This window comes from Nerophis lumbriciformis, linkage group LG25, assembly GCF_033978685.3.
Source record: "Nerophis lumbriciformis linkage group LG25, RoL_Nlum_v2.1, whole genome shotgun sequence".
NCBI classification, from domain to species: Eukaryota; Metazoa; Chordata; class Actinopteri; order Syngnathiformes; family Syngnathidae; genus Nerophis; species Nerophis lumbriciformis.
In genome coordinates this window covers 9,050,001-9,070,553 of record NC_084572.2, presented here as the reverse complement: position 1 = coordinate 9,070,553, position 20,553 = coordinate 9,050,001, and the positions used below count along the sequence as shown (strand labels likewise).

Sequence of the window (20,553 nt, the reverse complement as noted above, 5' to 3'; positions counted from 1 at the left end):
TCTCCAAGGTACAGAAAACAGTCGAAAAAACGGAAAATAACAGAGCTGATTTGACTCGGGGTTTGAGAAAATGGCGGATTGCTTCCCGATGTGACGTCACGACGTCATTGCTCCAAGAGCGAATAATAGAAAGACGTTTAATTCGCCAAAATTCACCCATTTAGAGTTCGGAAATCGGTTGAAAAAATATATGGTCTTTTTTCTGCAACATCAAGGTATATATTGACGCTTACATAGGTCTGGTGATAATGTTCCCCTTTAAGCATGAGTGGAAGAAAGGTTTTTGTGTTATCATTCATATTCTCTGAAGAATGGCCAAGAAATCATCAATTCTCCCAGGGTATGTAAACTTATGAGCACAACTGTATATGAAAAAAGCTTGAAAATAGACCATTCATTGACAGCGCGCCTTATAATCCGGTGCGCCCTATAGTGCAAAACATACGGTAATATGATAGATAACTGATCAATTGCCCTTTCCAGCTTGTGTTCTGGCAGTTGAATGCATTGTGAAGGTAGAGGACGCGGGTGAGCGGTGGTTTGGCAGTGCGTCAATGATGCGCTGCAAACAACAGTCTGATTGGTTTATTGGAAGATTAAGTAGACAAAAGTCACATGTGACACTCCCCTGCGGCTCTGACTGCAGGGACGCTTCCTCCACGTCACCGCTGGCCTTTAGCGCTCCGCACGACAATGCAATCGATGTACGCCATCGCTCATTAACCAAACATCAGGGATGCTTTCTGCTAGTGCGCACGCCTCCATGTTTGTATGCATGTGTTTCAATCAACACGCTGTGCGAAAAGTGCTCTCCGACTCGCCAGCAGCGATTATGTGCTTGACTCACTTACTGACCACCGGCGGCGGGGATGATATCATCCTCATCATCATCATCATCTGACCCGGTGCTCTCCCCTGCAGGAGAACGCGGTGAACGGGGATCACCTGTGGATGGAGACCAGCTGCTCAGGGGAGCTGTGCTACCTGGGAGAAGACGCCTGCCTCCTGAAGGCGGCGGTGAGTTGTGCACACTCACCTCACAGGGTTCACGCTCAATGCTCCCTCGCTGGCGCTGTAGAGCGACTGCAAACTGGACTCCTCTCGCTTTGTCTTTAATTCCTATTCCATGGCCACTTGATCGGACCTTGTATTGGAGTGTCAACTTTGACATAAACACGCAGGTTTTCTTGTAATCTCGCAACATTCACAGAGGACAAAGGAATGTGGACGATATGACGAGAGATGTCCGATAATATCGGACTGCCGATATCATCGGCCGATAAATGCTTTAAAATGTAATATCGGAAATTATCGGTATCGGTTTCAAAAAGTAAAATGTATGACTTTTTAAAACGCGGCTGTACGGAGTGGTACTCGGACATTGGGAGAAGTACAGAGCAGTTGTGTCTCCCAGTCATACTTGCCAACCCTCCCCGTTTTCCCAAGAGACTCCCGAAATTCAGTGCCCCTCCCGAAAATCTCCCGGGGCAACCATTCTCCCGAATTTCTCCCCATTTCCACCCAGACAACAATATTGGAGGCATGCCTTAAAGGCACTGCCTTTGCGTGCCGGCCCAATCACATAATATCTACGACTTTTCACACACACAACTGAATGCAACTCATACTTAGTCAACAGCCATACAGGTCACACTGAGGGTGGCCGTATAAACAACAAATATGCGCCACACTGTGAACCTACACCAAACACAAGAATGACAAACACATTTCGGGAGAACATCCGCACCGTAGCACAACATAAACACAACAGAACAAATACCCAGAACCCTTTGCAGTACTAACTCTTCCGGGACGCTACAATATACACCCCCCCCCCCCCCCCCCCAACCCCACCCTCCTCAACCTCCTCATGCTCTCCCAAATTCCAAGCTGCTGTTTTGAGGCATGGTAAAAAAATGTTTACAGTTTGTCCTCATATTGTTGACAAAATAGTAGAATGATAAATGACACAATATGTTACTGCAGACTAATTAGGAGTAGGGATGTCCGATAATATCGGACTGCCGATATTATCAGCCGATAAATGCTTTAAATTGTGATATCGGAAATTATCGGTATCGGTTTCAAAAAGTTTAAATGTATGACTTTTTAAAACGCCGCTGTGTACACAGACGTAAGAAGTACAGAGCGCCAATAAACCTTAAAGGCACTGCCTTTGCGTGCCGGCCTAATCACATAATATCTACGGCTTTTCACACACACAAGTGAATGCAAGCATTCTTGGTCAACAGCCATACAGGTCACACTGAGGGTGGCCGTATAAACAACTTTAACACTGTTACAAATATGCGCCACACTGTGAACCCACACCAAACAAGAATGACAAACACATTTCGGGAGAACATGCACTTTGTGACTTCAATAATAAATATGGCAGTGCCATGTTGGCATTTTTTTCCATAACTTGAGTTGATTTATTTTGGAAAACCTTGTTACATTGTTTAATGCATCCAGCGGGGCATCACAACAAAATTAGGCATAATAATGTGTTCATTCCACCACTGTATATATCGGTATTAGTTGATATCGGAATCGGTAATTAAGAGTTGGACGATATCGGAGTATCGGATATTTTCTTTCTTCATGTTAAGCTTTATATTTCTGAGTTTATAAGCTGAAAGCGTTTAGATGATTCCCAGCCTTACAGTGAAGTGTGTGAGATCTTTTTTTAACATCCACTTCTGATACAAAAAGCCAAAAGCAGTGAAGTTGTCACGTTGTGTAAATGGTAAATAAAAAGAGAATACAACAAATCCTTTTCCACTTATATTCAATTGAATAGACTGCAAAGACAAGATATTTCATGTTCACACTGAGAAACTTATTTTTTTTGCAAATAATCATGAACTTAGAATTCAATGGCAGCAACACATTGCAAAAAAAGTTGTCACAGGGGCATTTTTACCACTGTGTTACATGGCCTTTCCTTTTAACAACACTCAGTAAACCTTTGGGAACTGAGGAGACACATTTTTGAAGTGGAATTCTTTCCCATTTTTGCTTGATGTACAGCTTAAGTTGTTCAACAGTCTCCCTTCTCATATTTTAGCCTTCACACATTTTCAATGGGAGACAGGTCTGGACTACAGGCAGGCCAGTCTAGTACCCACACTCTTTTACTATGAAGCCACACTGTTGTAACACGTGCCTTGGCATTGTTTTGCTGAAATAAGCAGGGGCGTCCATGGTAACGTTGCTTGGATGGCAACATATGTTGCTCCAAAACCTGTATGTACCTTTCAGCATTAATGGTGCCTTCACAGATGTGTAAGTTACCCATGTCTTGGGCACTAATACACCCCCATACCATCACACATGCCCTTTTACACTTTGCGCCTAGAACAGTCACAGTCCGGATGGTTCTTTTCCTCTTTGATCCGGAGGACACGACGTCCACAGTTTCCAAAAACCATTTGAAATGTGGACTCGTTAGACCACAGAACACTTTTACACTTTGCATCAGTCCATCTTAGATGAGCTCAGGCCTAGCGAAGCCGGCAGTGTTTCTGGGTGTTGTTGATAAATGGCTTTGGCTTTGCATAGTAGAGTTTTCACTTGCACTTACAGATGTAGCGACCAACTGTAGTTACTGACAGTGGTTTTCTGAAGTGTTCCAGAGCCCATGTGGTGATATCCTTTACACACTGATGTCGCTTTTTGATGCAGAGGGATGGAAGGTCACGGCCTTGCCATTTACATGCAGTGATTTTCCCAGATTCTCTGAACCTTTTGATGATATTACGGAGCGTAGATGGTGAAATCCCTAAATTCCTTGCAATAGCTGCTTGAGAAATGTTGTTCTTAAACAATTTGCTCAGGCATTTGTTGACAAAGTGGTGACCCTCGCCCCGTCCTTGTTTGTGAACGACTGCGCATTTCATGGAATCTACTTTTATACCCAATCATGGCACCCACCTGTTCCCAATTAGCCTGTTCACCTGTGGGATGTTCCAAATAAGTGTTTGATGAGCATTCCTCAACTTTCTCAGTCTTTTTTGCCACTTGTGCCAGTTTTTTTCAAACATGTTGCAGGCATCAAATTCCAAATATTTGCAAAAAATAACAAAGTTTCTCAGTGTGAAGATGAAATATCTTGTCTTTGCAGTCAACACAATTGAATATAAGTTGAAAAGGATTTGCAAATCATTGTTTTTATTTACCATTTACACAATGTGACAACTTCACTGCTTTTGGCTTTTGTAACTTAATCACAGTGGCCATTTGTGCTCATTATGTCATACCTCCATGATTTTCCACCACAAAGCCTAGTAGTCGACTTGGTTCTTTCATTTGAGCGTTAATTTATTGTCAAACGTTGTTTTTTTTCCGTGTGTTTCTCCACGCAGAAGTCGGCCCCCAGGAAGAAATGTGCCGCCTGCAAGATCGTGGTTCACACGGGCTGCATGGAACAGCTGGAGAAGGTGTCACAGAAACACCACATGACACAGCGTGATGGAATCAAAATTGATGCTTTTTTTTTTGTCTGTATTTACCGTAGATCAACTTCAGGTGCAAGCCAACTTTCAGAGAGGGAGGATCCCGTTGCCTCAGAGATGTAAGTCTGTCTGTGTGCACCTTAGAGCAGTGGTCCCCAACCTTTTTGTAACTGCGGACCTGTCAACGCTTGAAAATTTGTCCCACGGACCGGGGTGGGGGAGGGGGGGTTGGGGGGTTATGGTATATTTTATTTTTTTTGTCATAAAAAAATAATAATAAAAAAATAATCATGTGTGCTTACGGACTGTATCCCTGCAGACTGTATTGATATATATTGATATATAATGTAGGAACCACAATATTAATGACAGAAAGAAACAACCCTTTTGTGTGAATGAGTGTGAATGGGGGAGGGAGGTTTTTTGGGTTGGTGCACTAATTGTAAGTGTATCTTGTGTTTTTTACAGAGCCCTTCAAGGGACATGGGGGAATTTTATTTTTTTATTATTATTATTTTATTTTTTTTTTTTTTTACACATGTATCTCGTGCGCACAAGAAACGTTTTATAAAGTTATAAAAATACAAAATAAAAATTGATTTTTTTTTTTTTTCTCGTGCGCACGAGATAGTTTCTAGTGCGCTGGAGATACATGTCTAAAAAAAAAAAAAAATAATAATTATAAAAAAAATAATTTCCCCCATGTCCCTTTAGGGCATGAGTGTCAAACTCTGGCCCGCGGGCCAAATTTGGCGATATCAAATTAACACTAAAGCTGGCCCGCCGATTATATACAGTGGCGGTGCCGCGGTAACACCGCATTCACCGCTAATTCTAATACTTGCCAACCCTCCCGGGAGTCTTCCAAACTTCAGCGCCCCTCCCGAAAATTGTCATGTCTGTTTTTCAGCCAGTCCAACGAGTGCTGGCCCAGTCACATAACATGTGCGGCTTCTGCACGCACACACAATTGAATGCAACACATACTTCATCAACAGCGATACAGTTTACACTGATGTAGCCGAATAAAAAACTTGAACACTGTTACAAATATACGCCACACTGTGAACCCACACCAAACAAGAATGACAAACACATATTGGGAGAACATCCGCACAGTAACACAACATAAACACAACAGAACAAATACCCAGAATCCTTTGCAGCACTAACTCTTCCAGGACGCTACAAGGTGTGTGTGTGGGGGGGGGGGGAGGTTTGGTGGTAGCGGGGGTGTATTTTGTAGCGTCCCGGAAGAGTTAGTGCTGCAAAGGATTCTGGGTATTTGTTCTGTTGTGTTTATGTTGTGTTACGGTCCCGAAATGTGTTTGTCATTTTTGTTTGGTGTGGATTCACAGTGTGGCGTACATTTCTAACAGTGTTAAAGTTATTTATACTGGCACCCTTTAGTGTAACCTGTATCGCTGTTGATGAAGTATGCGTTGCATTCACTCGTGTGTGCGTACAGAAGCCGCACATATCTTGTGACTGGGTCTGAACGATGTTAGAATGGATGAAAAGCAGACGTGACGACAGCTCGTAGAGTTCGTTAAAGGCAGTGCATTTAAGGCACGCCCCCAAGACTGTGGTCCGGGTGGACTACGAGGTATAATGACTGATGAACACCTTCGTTGGATAATGAAGGTTGCCTCAGCTCAAAGCCTGAGCCCCGACATTAATGAACTAGCATCCAAGAAAAGATGGCAGGTATCTGGCTTGGGCACATCAGATTAGATCAGTGTGTTGCAAACTGAGCAGCTTAAAGTCCTGAATGGTTGGTTTATTCATTGTTATTTTATTTTCAAATTTATTAGCCTGTGGAAAAAGTTAATGTTGATATTTACCTCAGAAGGCTGCAAATAGAAAAGAGGCATTCAATTTTTATTTAAATTGTATTTGATATGCCATTGATATTTTTTAATTATTATTATTATTCTTTGAAATTGGATTTTGCATGTCACTATAAAGTTATATAAGCCTTGCTTGTTCAATATTCAATGCAAAACTTGTTTGGGTCCCTATTAAAAGGTTCATTTGTTCAACCTTGGCCCGCGGCTTTGTTCACTTTTACATTTTGGCCCACTTTGTATTTGAGTTTGACACCCCTGATTTAGGGGCTCCGTAGTTTTTTATGTTGATTTAATAAAATAAATTAAAAAAAATTTGCGCACAAGAAACTATCTTGTGCGCATGACAAAAATGTTTTTATACATTTAAAAAAAAATGTTTTATAACTTTATAAAAAGTTTTTCTTGCGCACGAGATACATGTCAAAAAAAAAAAAAAAAATTATAAAAAAAAAAAAAAAGATACTTACAATTAGTGCACCAACCCAAAAAAACGTCCCTCTCCTTGCTTTTTCTAAAGTTATAAAAAAAATTTTTTTAAATGTTATCATTTTTTTTTATCTGGTGCGCATGAGATACATGTCTAAAAAAAAAAAATATATATATATATATATATATATATATATATATATATAAATTGTTTCCCCCCATGTCCCTTTAGGGGCTCCGTAGTTTTTTATGTTGATTTAATAAAAAAAACAAAAATAATAATAATTATTTTTTATTTTTTTTAATTTCTTGTGCGGCCCGGTACCAATCGGTCCACGGACCGGTACCGGGCCGTGGCCCGGTGGTTGGGGACCACTGCCTTAGAGAACATAAACAATGCGGAACAAAGCGTGTCTTCCCCCCCCAGCAGAACGTGTTGAGACACCACTGGGTGCACAGAAGAAGGCAGGAGGGCAAGTGCAAACAGTGTGGAAAGGTTAGCACACAAAAAGGCTAATGCTAATACTAACACAGGCATTGTGCTCTTCATGCATTTCTTTGTCTTTTCTGCACAGAGTTTCCAGCAGAAGTTTTTCCACAGTAAAGAAATCATCGCCATCAGCTGTTCTTGGTGCAAACAAGCTGTAAGTCGCACACACACACACTACACAACTGTGTGCGTGTTCTTAATTATGTCAGTAATGAGTATTTTGTCGTGTTGCAGTTCCACAACAAGGTGACGTGTTTCATGCTGCACCAGATCGAGGAGCCATGTTCACTCGGGGCGCACGCCGGCGTCATCGTGCCGCCGTCATGGATCATCAAAGTCAGGAAACCACAGGTGCACACGCCAAACATTGCATCACCGAGGCACACACTAGGGTTGTCTCTGGAGATGTCCGATATCCGATATTCCGATATTGTCCAACTCTTAATTACTGATTCCGAAATCAAGCGATAACGATATATATACAGTGGTGGAATGAACACATTATTATGCCTAATTTTGTTGTGATGCCCCGCTGGATGCATTAAACAATGTAACAAGGTTTTCCAAAATAAATCAACTCAAGTTATGGGAAAAAAAATGCCAACATGGCACTGCCATATTTATTATTGAAGTCACAAAGTGCATTATTTTTTTTAACAGGCCTCAAAACAGCAGCTTGGAATTTGGGACATGCTCTCCCTGAGAGAGCATGAGGAGGTTGAGGTGGACGGGGTTGAGGTGGGGGAGGGTGGGATAGCGGGGGGTGTATATTGTAGCGTCCTGGAAGAGTTAGTGCTGCAAGGGGTTCTGGGTATTTGTTCTGTTGTGCGGATTTTCTCCCGAAATGTGTTTGTCATTCTTGTTTGGTGTGGGTTCACAGTGTGGCGCATATTTGTAACAGTGTTAAACTTGTTTATACGGCCACCCTCAGTGTGACCTGTATGGCTGTTGACCAAGTATGCGTTGCATTCACTTGTGTGTGTGAAAAGCCGTAGATATTATGTGATTGGGCCGGCACGCAAAGGCAGTGCCTTTAAGGTTTATTGGCGCTCTGTACTTCTCCCTACGTCCGTGTACACAGCGGCGTTTTTAAAAAGACATACATTATCCTGTTTTAAACCGATACTTTTGAAACCGATACCGATAATATCCAATATTACATTTTAAACCATTTATCGGCAGTCTGATCTCTAGTTGTCTCCATACCAATATTTTGGTACCGGTACCAAAATGTATTTTGATGGTTTTTGATGCTTTTCTAAATAAAGGGGACCACAAAAAATGGCATTATTGTCTTTATTTTAACAAAAACTCTTAGTGTACATGAAACATATGTTTATTATTGTCATTTAGTCCTTAAATAAAATCGTGAACATACTAGATAACTTGTCTTTTAGTAGTAAGTAAACAAACAAAGACTCCTAATTTGTCTATGCAGTAACATATTGTGTCATTTATACACCTATTATTTTGTCTACATTATAAAGGACAAACTGTAAAAAAAAAAAAAAGTATTATTAATCTACTAGTTCATTTACTGTTAATATCTGCTTATTTTCTGTTTCAACATGTTCTATCTACACTTCTGTTCAAATGTAATAATCACTTATTCTTCTCTTCTTTGATACTTTACATTAGTTTTGGATGATACCACACATTTAGGTATCGATCCGATACCAAGTAGTTACAGGATCATACATTGGTCATATTCAAAGTCCTCATGTGTCCAGGGACATATTTACTGAATTTATAAACGTAGTATTTTTATTTTTTTTTTAAACAAAATATTGATGTAATAATAGTAGTATCGACGAGATACGCTCTTGTACTTGGTATCATTACAGTGGATGTCAGGTGTAGATCCACCCATGGCGTTTGTTTACATTGTGACGCCGGTGAGCTATTGTATCCTCCTACGGTGTGTAGTGAAGCATGTTTAGCTATTCCTCGTCCTCCAGTGATAATGCTACTTGTAAGAAACGTACTTTATTTGTCGCCATGGAGACAAGGATTAGTGATTTAGAAGTAGCTAAAACACTGTGGATGGATGTTAGCCATGTCTTAAAGCAGCTCTTCCTGAGGGTGTTTCAGTGTTATAACTTCACCTTTATCTTTACTTTTTACACCAAAATGTGTCCGTTCTCCCTTTTCTGTCTACACACTGTGTCTGCTTGTAAGTACTCTGTGTGTGTGCGCTGCTGAACATGCTCCTCTGCTAGTAAAACCAACAATGTTACGACGTGAGAGCGACGCGCCGTCATGCATGTAAAAAAATATATAGTAAAGTATAATACAGTTTTTGATTCATTAGTACGGCGATACTATACTAGTAGCGGTATGTTGTACAACCCTAGCACACACACAGTGAACTAACCACTAGATTCATTGTGTGTGTGTAGAACTCACTGAAGAACTCGGCCAGAAGAAAAAAGCGGACGTCCTTTAAGCGCAGGACCAGCAAGAAGGGACTGGACGTAAGTGACAGATGACACAAAAGAGGAGATTTTTTTTTTTCCCCCATACATTTTTGTTCTCTCTTCTCCCAGGAATCCAAATGGCGGCCGTTCCTGCTGAAGCCCCTCCCCTGCCCCCTCATGAAGCCCATCCTGGTCTTTGTCAATCCAAAGAGTGGAGGCAATCAGGTCTGCAGCCGCTCTAATCCTCATGTGCTTCTGCGTCTCATTGGCCCGGCAACCATTGATTGATGATTATCAAGTTTTATCAATGAATGGATGAAACTTATTGATTTTGCCAACAAATTGCAATATTGACATACAAAACCCAAAACCGGTGAAGTTGTCACGTTGTGTAAATGGTACATAAAAAGAGAATACAATGATTTGCAAATCCTTTTCAACTTATACAATAATTAGGGATGTCCGATAATGGCTTTTTGCTGATATCCAATATTCCGATATTGTCCAACTCTTAATTACCGATACCGATATCAACCGATATATACAGTTGTGGAATTAACACATTATTATGCCTAATTTGGGCAACCAGGTATGGTGAAGATAAGGTCCTTTTTAAAAATAATAATAAAATAAAATAAGATAAATAAATTAAAAACATTTTCTTGAATAAAAAAGAAAGTAAAACAATATAAAAACAGTTACCTAGAAACTAGTTGCTGAAGAAAATGAGTAAAATGAAGTGTTAAAGGTTAGTACTATTAGTGGACCAGCAGCACGCACAATCATGTGTGCTTACGGACTGTATCCCTTGCAGACTGTATTGATATATATTGATATATAATGTAGGAACCAGAATATTAATAACAGAAAGAAACAACCCTTTTGTGTGAATGAGTGTAAATGGGGGAGGGAGGTTTTTTGGGTTGGTGTACTAATTGTAAGTGTATCTTGTATTTTTTATGTTGATTTCATTTAAAAAAAAATAATAATAATAATTAAAAAAAACGATACCAATAATAATAACAGCGACACCGATAATTTCCGATATTACATTTTAAAGCATTTATCGGCCGATAATATCGGCCTGACATCTCTAATAATAATAATAATAATAATAATAATAATAGATTCTATTTATAAAAAGCTCTTTACATTGAATAAACAACCTCAAAGTGCTACAGTGTATTAAAATAAAAAATAAAAAGATAATAAAAAATAAATAAAAATAAAAACTAGTACAGCCAATTAGCTAAAACTAGTATGCATATATCTAAAAAAATGTTGTTTTTTTAAAAGAAGGGTTTTTAAACGGTTTTTTTAAATCCACAGTCTGTGGTGCCCTCAGGTGATCAGGGACAGCGTTCCACAGACTGGGAGCGGCGGAGCAGAAAGCCCGGTCTCCCATTGTTCGTAGCTTTGTCCTCGGAGGTTGGAGGAGGTTAGCCTGTCCGGAGCAAAAAAGACTGATAAAGTTGAGGAATGCTCATCAAACACTTATTTGGAACATCCCACAGGTGAATGGGCTAATTGGGAACAGGTGGGTGCCATGATTGGGTATAAAAGCAGCTTCCATGAATTGCTCAGTCATTCACAAACAAGGACGGGGCGAGGGTCACCACTTTGTCAACAAATGCCTGAGCAAATTGTTTAAGAACAGCATTTCTCAACCAGCTATTGCAATATCATTGTATTATCATCAAAAGGTTCAGAGAACCTGGCAAAATCACTGCACGTAAGCAATGATATTACGCACCTTCGATACCTAATACACCGACATCAGTGTGTAAAGGATATCACCACACGGGCTCAGGAACACTTCAGAAAACCACTGTCAGTAACTACACTTGGTCGCTACATCTGTAAGTGCAAGTTGAAACTCTACTATGCAGAGCCAAAGCCATTTATCAACAACACCCAGAAACGCCTCGCTGGGTTCGAGTTCATCTAAGATGGACTGATGCAAAGTGGAAAAGTGTTCTGTGGTCTGACGAGTCCACATTTCAAATTGTTTTTGGGAGCTGTGGACGTCGTGTCCTTCGGACCAAAGAGGAAAAGAACCATCCGGATTGTTCTAGGCGCAAAGTGTAAAAGGCAGCATGTGTGATGGTATGGGGGTGTATTAGTGCCCAAGACATGGGTAACTTACACATCTGTGAAGGCACCATTAATGCTGAAAGGTACATACAGCTTTTGGAGCAACATATATTGCCATCCAAGCAACGTCATCATGGACGCCCCTGCTTATTTCAGCAAAACAATGCCAAGCCACGTGTTACAACAGCGTGGCTTCATAGTAAAAGAGTGCGGGTACTAGACTGGCCTGCCTGTAGTCCAGACCTGTCTCCCATTGAAAATGTGTGAAGGCTAAAATATGAGAAGGGAGACTGTTGAACAACTTAAGCTGTACATCAAGCAAGAATGGGAAAGAATTCCACTTCAAAAATGTGTCTCCTCAGTTCCCAAAGGTTTACTGAGTGTTGTTAAAAGGAAAGGCCATGTAACACAGTGGTAAAAATGCCCCTGTGACAACTTTTTTCGCAATGGTGTTTCTCAGTGTGAACATGAAATATCTTGTCTTTGCAGTCTATTCAATTGAATATAAGTGGAAAAGGATTTGTTGTATTCTCTTTTTATTTACCATTTACACAACGTGACAACTTCACTCCTTTTGACTTTTGTATATGTATTTTTTCCTTTTCCTGGCCGCTGAGTTCCAATTTTGCTGCACATGTTTGCATGTTGAAGGGCGATAGAATTCCATGGAACCTTCACTTAGTTCCACGTCAAATCAAACGACATTAACTGCTTGCTGCCTGCAGGGCGCCAAGGTGCTCCAGATGTTCATGTGGATCTTGAACCCGCGGCAAGTCTTTGACCTGTCTCAGGGCGGCCTTCGAGAGGCGTGAGTATGCGGTCGTTACGGCGCTATCATCACAAACACTATCATCATCGCTTGACTGCCATCCTTCGCTCCTGCTTATTATTTTTTACTCAACTAGGCACAATCCGTCATTGAATGAGCAATTTTCCTCCGACAAGGACCAATTACACCCACTCAGCACTGCCTCTTCTGCTCCTCAACCAGGCCTCTCTGCTTTTTACACCTTTCCAACCCCTCAGGTTGGAGTTGTATCGGAAAGTGCCAAACCTGAGGATCCTCGCCTGCGGAGGAGACGGCACGGTAAAGTTCCCTCGCCACACTGCAAAAAGGCAGTGTTCAAAAACAAGAAAAAAAATACAATAATTGGGGTATTTTATTTGAACTAAGCAAAATGATCTGCCAATAGAACAAGAACATTTGGCTTTCCAAAACAAGTCAAATTAGCTAACCTCAATGAACCCAAAAATAGCTTAAAATAAGTATATTCTCACTAATAACAACTGTACTACTATATGAGTACCTATTTTCTATTGTTTCATTGAAAATAAAACAGCAAAGTCCATTTGGCTGTTATCTGTTTTAATTATGAGACACAATTGTGTCAAAGTCATGATTTTTTATTTCATGCTTGAAATAAGTAATGATTACTTTAAAAAAGTAGTTTTATACTTGTGAGTGTTGATGACACAGCTTTGCAACACTTGATATTCTACTTTCAAGCATGTTTTACTCAATATAGGTCATCAAATCTCAGCAACAAGCTGTAATATCTTACTGACATCATTTAGGACCAAAACACTTAAAACAAGTAAAACACTCTAACATAAAATCTTATGTATGGCGGCGAGATGCAAAAAATGTCCAAAACGCACCCAGCAAAGTCCCACGGGAAGTGGGGGAGAAAAGTGAGAAAAGTTGGCAAAAGTCCCCAAAAATGTTCAAAATACCTCCCCAGGTTGGAGTCCCACAAGTCCCGCCCCCGGCCACGCAAGTCCCGGGATGCCCAAAATGACCATAACACACCCAGCCCAGTCCCACGGGGAGGGGGGAGGAGGGATAAAAGTTGGAAAAGTCGGCAAAAGTCCCCAAAATGTTCAAAATACCTACCCAGGTTGAAGTCCCACAAGTCCCACCCCCGGCCGGGATGCCCAAAATGTCCAAAACGCAAAGGGAAGGCAGGGAGAAAAGTGAGAAAAGTCGGTAAAATGTTGAAAAATCACACCCGGTTGGAGTTCCACAGGTCTTAAGACTTAAGACTTGTGGCACTCCATGTGGGACTCCAACCTGGGGAGGTATTTAGAACATTTTTGGGACTTTTGCCGACTTTTCCAACTTTTATCCCCCCTCCCCTTCCCCGTGGGACTCAAACCTGGGTGTGTTATGGACATTTTTGGCATCCCAGGACTTGCGTGGCCGGTGGCGGGACTTGAGGGACTCCAACCTGGGGAGGTATTTTGAACATTTTTGGAGACTTTTGACGACTTTTCTCACTTTTCTCCCCCACTTCCCGTGGGACTTTGCTGGGCGCGTTTTGGACATTTTTTGCATCCCGGGACTTGTGCGGCCGGCGGCGGGACTCGTGGGACTGGAACTCGGGGAGGTATTTTTTTACAAAATTGGATCTTTTGACCATTTTGGCCGCCTTTTCCCCTCTTCTTCCCCGCCTTCCTGTGCACCATTGCTGGGTGTGTTTTGGACAAAAATAGTTTCAAGCATGTTTTACTCAATATTAGGGATGTCAGATAATGGCTTTTTGCTGATATCCGATATTCCGATATTGTCCAACTCTTAATTACCGATACCGATATCAACCGATACTGACATATACAGTCGTGGAATTAACACATTATTATGCCTAATTTGGACAACCAGGTATGGTGAAGATAAGGTCCTTTTTTTTTAAAATTTATAAAATAAGATAATTAAATTAAAAACATTTTCTTGAATAAAAAAGAAAGTAAAACAATATAAAAACAGTTACATAGAAACTAGTAATTAATGAAAATGAGTAAAATGAAGTGTTAAAGGTTAGTACTATTAGTGGACCAGCAGCACGCACAATCATGTGTGCTTACGGACTGTATCCCTTGCAGACTGTATTGATATATATTGATATATAATGTAGGAACCAGAATATTAATAACAGAATGAAACAATCCTTATGTGTGAATGGGGGAGGGAGGTTTTTTTGTGTTGGTGCACTAATTGTAAGTGTATCTTGTGTATTTTATGTTGATTTAATAAAAAATAAATAAAAAACGATACCGATAATAAAAAAAACGATACCGATAATTTCCGATATTACATTTTAAAGCATTTATCGGACATCTCTACTCAATATAGGTCATCAAATCTCAGCAACAAGCTGTAATATCTTACTGAGATCATTTAGGACCAAAACACTTAAAACAAGTAAAACACTCTAACATAAAATCTTATGTATGGCGGCGAGATGCAAAAAATGTCCAAAACGCACCCAGCAAAGTCCCACAGGAAGTGGGGGAGAAAAGTGAGAAAAGTTGGCAAAAGTCCCCAAAAATGTTCAAAATACCTACCCAGGTTGGAGTCCCTCAAGTCCCGCCGCCGGCCGCGCAAGTCCCGGGATGCCGAAAATGTCCATAACACACCCAGCCGAGTTCCACGGGGAGGGTGGAGGGGGGATAAAAGTTGGAAAAGTCGGCAAAAGTCCCCAAAATGTTCAAAATACCTACCCAGGTTGGAGTCCCACAAGTCCCGCCCCCCGCCGGGATGCCCAAAATGTCCAAAACGCGCCCAGCAAAGTCCCACGGGAAGGCAGGGAGAAAAGTGAGAAAAGTCGGTAAAATGGAGTCCCACAGGTCTTATGACTTGTGGCACTCCATGTGGTACTCAAACCTGGGTAGGTATTTTGAACATTTTTGGGACTTTTGCCGACTTTTCCAACTTTTATCCCCTCTCCCTCCTCCCCGTGGGACTCAAACATGGGTGTGTTATGGACATTTTTGGCATCCTGGGACTTGCGTGGCCGGTGGCGGGACTTGAGGGACTCCAACCTGGGGAGGTATTTTGAACATTTTTGGGGACTTTTGCCGACTTTTCTCACTTTTCTCCCCCACTTCCCGTGGGACTTTGCTGGGTGCGTTTTGGAAAAAATTTTGCATCCCGGGACTTGTGCGGCCGGCGGCGGGACTCGTGGGACTGGAACTCGGGGAGGTATTTTGGACAAAATTGGATCTTTTGACCATTTTGGCCGCCTTTTCCCCTCTTCTTCCCCGCCTTCCTGTGCAACATTGCTGGGTGTGTTTTGGACATTTGGACAAAAATAGTTTCAAGCATGTTTTACTCAATATTAGGGATGTCCGATAATGGCTTTTTGCTGATATCCGATATTCCGATATTGTCCAACTCTTAATTACCGATACCGATATCAACCGATACCGATATATACAGTCGTGGAATTAACACATTATTATGCCTAATTTGGACAACCACGTATGGTGAAGATAAGGTACTTTTTTTTAAAATTCATAAAATAAGATAATTAAATTAAAAACATTTTCTTGAATAAAAAAGAAAGTAAAACAATATAAAAACCGTTACCGGGTACATAGAAACTAGTAATTAATGAAAATGAGTAAAATGAAGTGTTAAAGGTTAGTACTATTAGTGGACCAGCAGCACGCACAATCATGTGTGCTTACGGACTGTATCCCTTGCAGACTGTATTGATATATATTGATATATAATGTAGGAACCACAATATTAATAACAGAAAGAAACAACCCTTTTGTGTGAATGAGTGTAAATGGGGGAGGGAGGTTTTTTGGGTTGGTGCACTAATTGTAAGTGTATCTTGTGTTTTTTATGTTGATTTAATAAAAAATGTATAAAAAAATAAAAAACGATACCGATAAATTATATATAGATTTCCGATATTACATTTTAAAGCATTTATTATCGGACATCTCTACTCAATATAGGTCATCAAATCTCAGCAACAAGCTGTAATATCTTCCTGAGATCATTTAGGACCAAAACACTTAAAACAAGTAAAACACTCTAACATAAAATCTTATGTATGGCGGCGAGATGCAAAAAATGTCCAAAACGCACCCAGCAAAGTCCCACAGGAAGTGGGGGAGAAAAGTGAGAAAAGTTGGCAAAAGTCCCCAAAAATGTTCAAAATACCTACCCAGGTTCCAGTCCCTCAAGTCCCACCGCCGGCCGCGCAAGTCCCGGGATGCCCAAAATGTCCATAACCCACCCAGCCGAGTCCCACGGGGAAGGGGAGGGGGGATAAAAGTTGGAAAAGTCGTCAAAAGTCCCCACAATGTTCAAAATACCTCCCCAAGTTGGAGTCCCACAAGTCCCGCCCCCCGCTGGGATGCCCAAAATGTCCAAAACGCGCCCAGCAAAGTCCCACGGTAAGGCAGGGAGAAAAGTGAGAAAAGTCGGTAAAATGTTGAAAAATCACACGTTGGAGTCCCACAGGTCTTAAGACTTGTGGCACTCCATGTGGGACTCCAACCTGGGTCGGTCTTTTGAACATTTTTTGGACTTTTGCCGACTTTTCCAACTTTTATCCCCCCTCCCCCCTCCCCATGGGACTGGGCTGGGTGTGTTATGGTCATTTCGGGCATCCCGGGACTTGCGTGGCCGGTGGCGGGACTTGAGGGACTTGAACCTGGGTAGGTATTTTGAACATTTTTGGGGACTTTTGCCGACTTTTCTCACTTTTCTCCACCAAAAACAATACCGATAATAAAAAAAAAAACGATACCGATAATTTCCGATATTACATTTTAAAGCATTTATCGGACATCTCTAATCAATATAGGTCATCAAATCTCAGCAACAAGCTGTAATATCTTACTGAGATCATTTAGGACCAAAGCATTTAAAACGAGTAAAACACTCTAACATAAAATGTGCTTAGTGAGAAGAATTATCTTATCAGACAGAAAATAAGCAAATATCAGCCTTATTTGACATATTTCATCTTACTTAGATTTCAGTTTTTGCAGTGCAGCGTGGTCTGTGGCTGAATACCTGCGGCCTCACTACTGTTGGTGTGTCTCGCTGTTCACTACGTTTTAGGTGGGATGGATCCTGTCCACGTTGGACGAGCTACAGATGACCCCCCAGCCACCGGTGGCCGTACTTCCTCTGGGAACAGGAAATGACCTCGCCAGGACGCTCAACTGGGGTGGGGTGAGTTCCTAACCTTGATTTATTTATTAAAGTAGAATAATGGTGGATCTAGCACAAGCCCAGTGGAATGCATAGACTTTAATAATTACTATTTTGCGTGAAAGATCATTTTCCATGTACAAAAGCCAAAAGCAGTGAAGTTGTCACGTTGTGTAAATGGTAAATAAAAAGAGAATACAACAAATCCTTTTCAACTTATATTCAATTGAATAGACTGCAAAGACAAGATATTTCATGTTCACACTGAGAAACTTACATTTTTTTGCAAATAATCATTAACATAGAATTTAATGGCAGCAACACATTGCAAAAAAGTTGTCACAGGGGCATTTTTACCACTGTGTTACATGGCCTTTCCTTTTAACAACACTCAGTAAAGCTTTAGGAACTGAGGAGACACATTTTTGAAGTGGAATTATTTCCCATTCTTGCTTGATGTACAGCTTAAGTTGTTCAACAGTCCGGGGGTCTCCGTTGTGCTATGTTAGCCTTCATAATGCGCCACACATTTTCAATGGGAGACAGGTCTGGACTACAGGCAGGCCAGTCTAGTACCCGCACTCGGATCATGTTTTGTTTAGTTATGTTCTGTTAGTTTTGGACTCCCTTAGTTCCTGTTTTGTGCACCTCTGGGTTTGTTTTGGTTTCCATGGGGATTAATTGGGTTCACCTGCCTCTGGTTAGTGGTCGGCACGCCCACCTGCTGTCAACCACTAATCAGAGAGCTATTTATTCACGTTTCTCGCCACGCTCAGTCTGTCTTCATTGTTTGCTATACGCAACAGGTTACGTTGGTATTTCTTGGCTCCTAGTTTATGATTCCTGCACTAAGTAGTTATCTTAGCTTCCCGTGCGGTCGGCACGTTTTCCTTTTGCTTGTTTTCTGTTTTTGGTACGTGTTTAATTTACGAAGATTAAATCATGTTCCTACCTGCATCTCGCAGTAAGATGCGACCCACACGTAACAACTACGAAGCCACGCTGTTGTAGCACATGCAGAATGTGGCTTGGCGTTGTCTCGCTGAAATAAGCAGGGGCGTCCATTAGACAGACGTTGCTTGGATGGCAACATATGTTGCTCCAAAACCTGTATGTACCTTTCAGTATTAATGGTGCCTTCACAGATGTGTAAGTTACCCATGTCTTGGGCACTAATACACCCCCATACCATCACACATGCTGCCTTTTACACTTTGCGCCTAGAACAATCCGCATGGTTCTTTTCCTCTTTGGTCCGGAGGACACGACGTCCACAGTTTCCAAAAACAATTTGAAATGTGGACTCGTCAGACCACAGAACACTTTTCCACTTTGCATGAGTCCATCTTAGATGATCTCAGGCCCAGCTTAGCGTTTCTGGGTAAATGACATGACAATCAACAACAAAAATAGGAGCGCAAGACAAGAAGTAAAACACTACACACAGGAAAACAGCAAAAATGTCCAAATAAGTCAGGGTGTGATGTGACAGGTGGTGACAGTACACCTACTTTGAGACAAGAGCTATAGTGATGCATGCTTGGTTATGGTTGGAATTAATATCAAACAATTGTGAGAACGACTTTTTATTGTCAATAAATTGGGTTTCATTTTTTAATGTTTTCTGCTGGTGGTGTGCCTCAGAGTTTTTTCAATGAAAAGGAAGAGAAAAGGATGAAAAACACTGTTGTAGAGGACACTTTTAATGTTTTGGGGCACGGAAACATGTCCATATTTCACTTCCTTTGGGTGTCTCGGTACATTTGTGCACATATCGAGCTGCAAAATGCCTCGCCCACATTCCAGGAAGTTTGCAAGAGCCTTCTTCCTGTGCATCTTGTCCCCTGCACTCCACCTGGGCACCACATGAAGTGTCACTAGTCTACGTTTTACTTTGGATTGTGCGTCATTGGCAGGGTTCTTTTCACTCCATCTTTTTCGTGTGTGTGTGTGTGTGTGTGTGTGTGTGTGTGTGTGTGTGTGTGTGTGTGTGTGTGTGTGTGTGTGTGTGTGTGTGTGTGTGTGTGTGTGTGTGTGTGCACTAGTGTTGTACCGATACCAATATTTTGGTACCGGTACCAAAATGTATTTTGATACTTTTCGATACTTTTCTAAATGAAGGGGACCACAAAAAAATTGATTATTGTCTTTATTTGAACAAAAAATCTTAGTGTACATGAAACATATGTTTATTATTGTAATTTAGTCCTTAAATAAAATGTTGGACATACTTGTCTTTTAGTAGTAAGTAAACAAACAAAGACTCCTAATTAGTCTGCTGACGTATGTAGTAACATATTGTGTCATTTATACACCTATTATTTTGTACACATTATGAGGGACAAACTGTAAAAATGTATTATTAATCCATTTGTTCATTTACTGTTAATATCTGCTTATTTTCTGTTTCAACATGTTCTATCTACACTTCTGTTAAAATGTAATAATCCATACTTGCCAACCCTCCCGGATTTTCCGGGAGACTCCCGAAATTCAGCGTCTCTCCTGAAAATCTCCCGAAATTCAGGCGGACCCAGGTCCATGCGGACCTGAGTCCGCTTTCCCACAATATAAACAGCGTACCTGCCCAATCACATTATAATTGTAGAATGATGGAGGGCGAGTTCTTGGTTTCTTATGTGGGTTTATTGTTAGGCAGTTTCATTAACGTCCTCCCAGCGCGGCAACAACACACAACAACAGCAGTTATGTTTTCGTCCAGCGTAAAGCAGTTCGTCTGCCGTAAAAAGCAATGTTGTGACACTCTTAAACAGGACAATACTGCCATCTAGTGCATTTGATGAAAGCACTTTTGTGCGTGCCACACAGCAATGCATCATCAGAGAGGGTGTTCAGCATGGTT

General features: G+C 41.1%; 1 protein-coding gene across 4 annotated transcripts in view; it reads left to right on the top strand.

The window, feature by feature from the left end:
- Positions 1 to 20,553, top strand: part of dgki (diacylglycerol kinase, iota) — a 159,354-nt gene that overhangs the window by 95,558 nt on the left and 43,243 nt on the right. For 2 of the 4 annotated variants that reach the window (XM_061983646.2, XM_061983648.2), the window contains exons 3-13: positions 922 to 1,017; positions 4,368 to 4,442; positions 4,520 to 4,576; positions 7,164 to 7,229; positions 7,309 to 7,377; positions 7,458 to 7,574; positions 9,623 to 9,697; positions 9,770 to 9,865; positions 12,460 to 12,542; positions 12,761 to 12,821; positions 17,598 to 17,711. In XM_061983646.2, the coding sequence (XP_061839630.1) occupies positions 922 to 1,017; positions 4,368 to 4,442; positions 4,520 to 4,576; positions 7,164 to 7,229; positions 7,309 to 7,377; positions 7,458 to 7,574; positions 9,623 to 9,697; positions 9,770 to 9,865; positions 12,460 to 12,542; positions 12,761 to 12,821; positions 17,598 to 17,711 (909 nt within the window). Of the gene's footprint in view, positions 1 to 921; positions 1,018 to 4,367; positions 4,443 to 4,519; positions 4,577 to 7,160; positions 7,230 to 7,308; positions 7,378 to 7,457; positions 7,575 to 9,622; positions 9,698 to 9,769; positions 9,866 to 12,459; positions 12,543 to 12,760; positions 12,822 to 17,597; positions 17,712 to 20,553 lie in introns of all 4 variants that reach the window. The other 2 variants (XM_061983647.2, XM_061983645.2) reach the window with 1 other exon arrangement.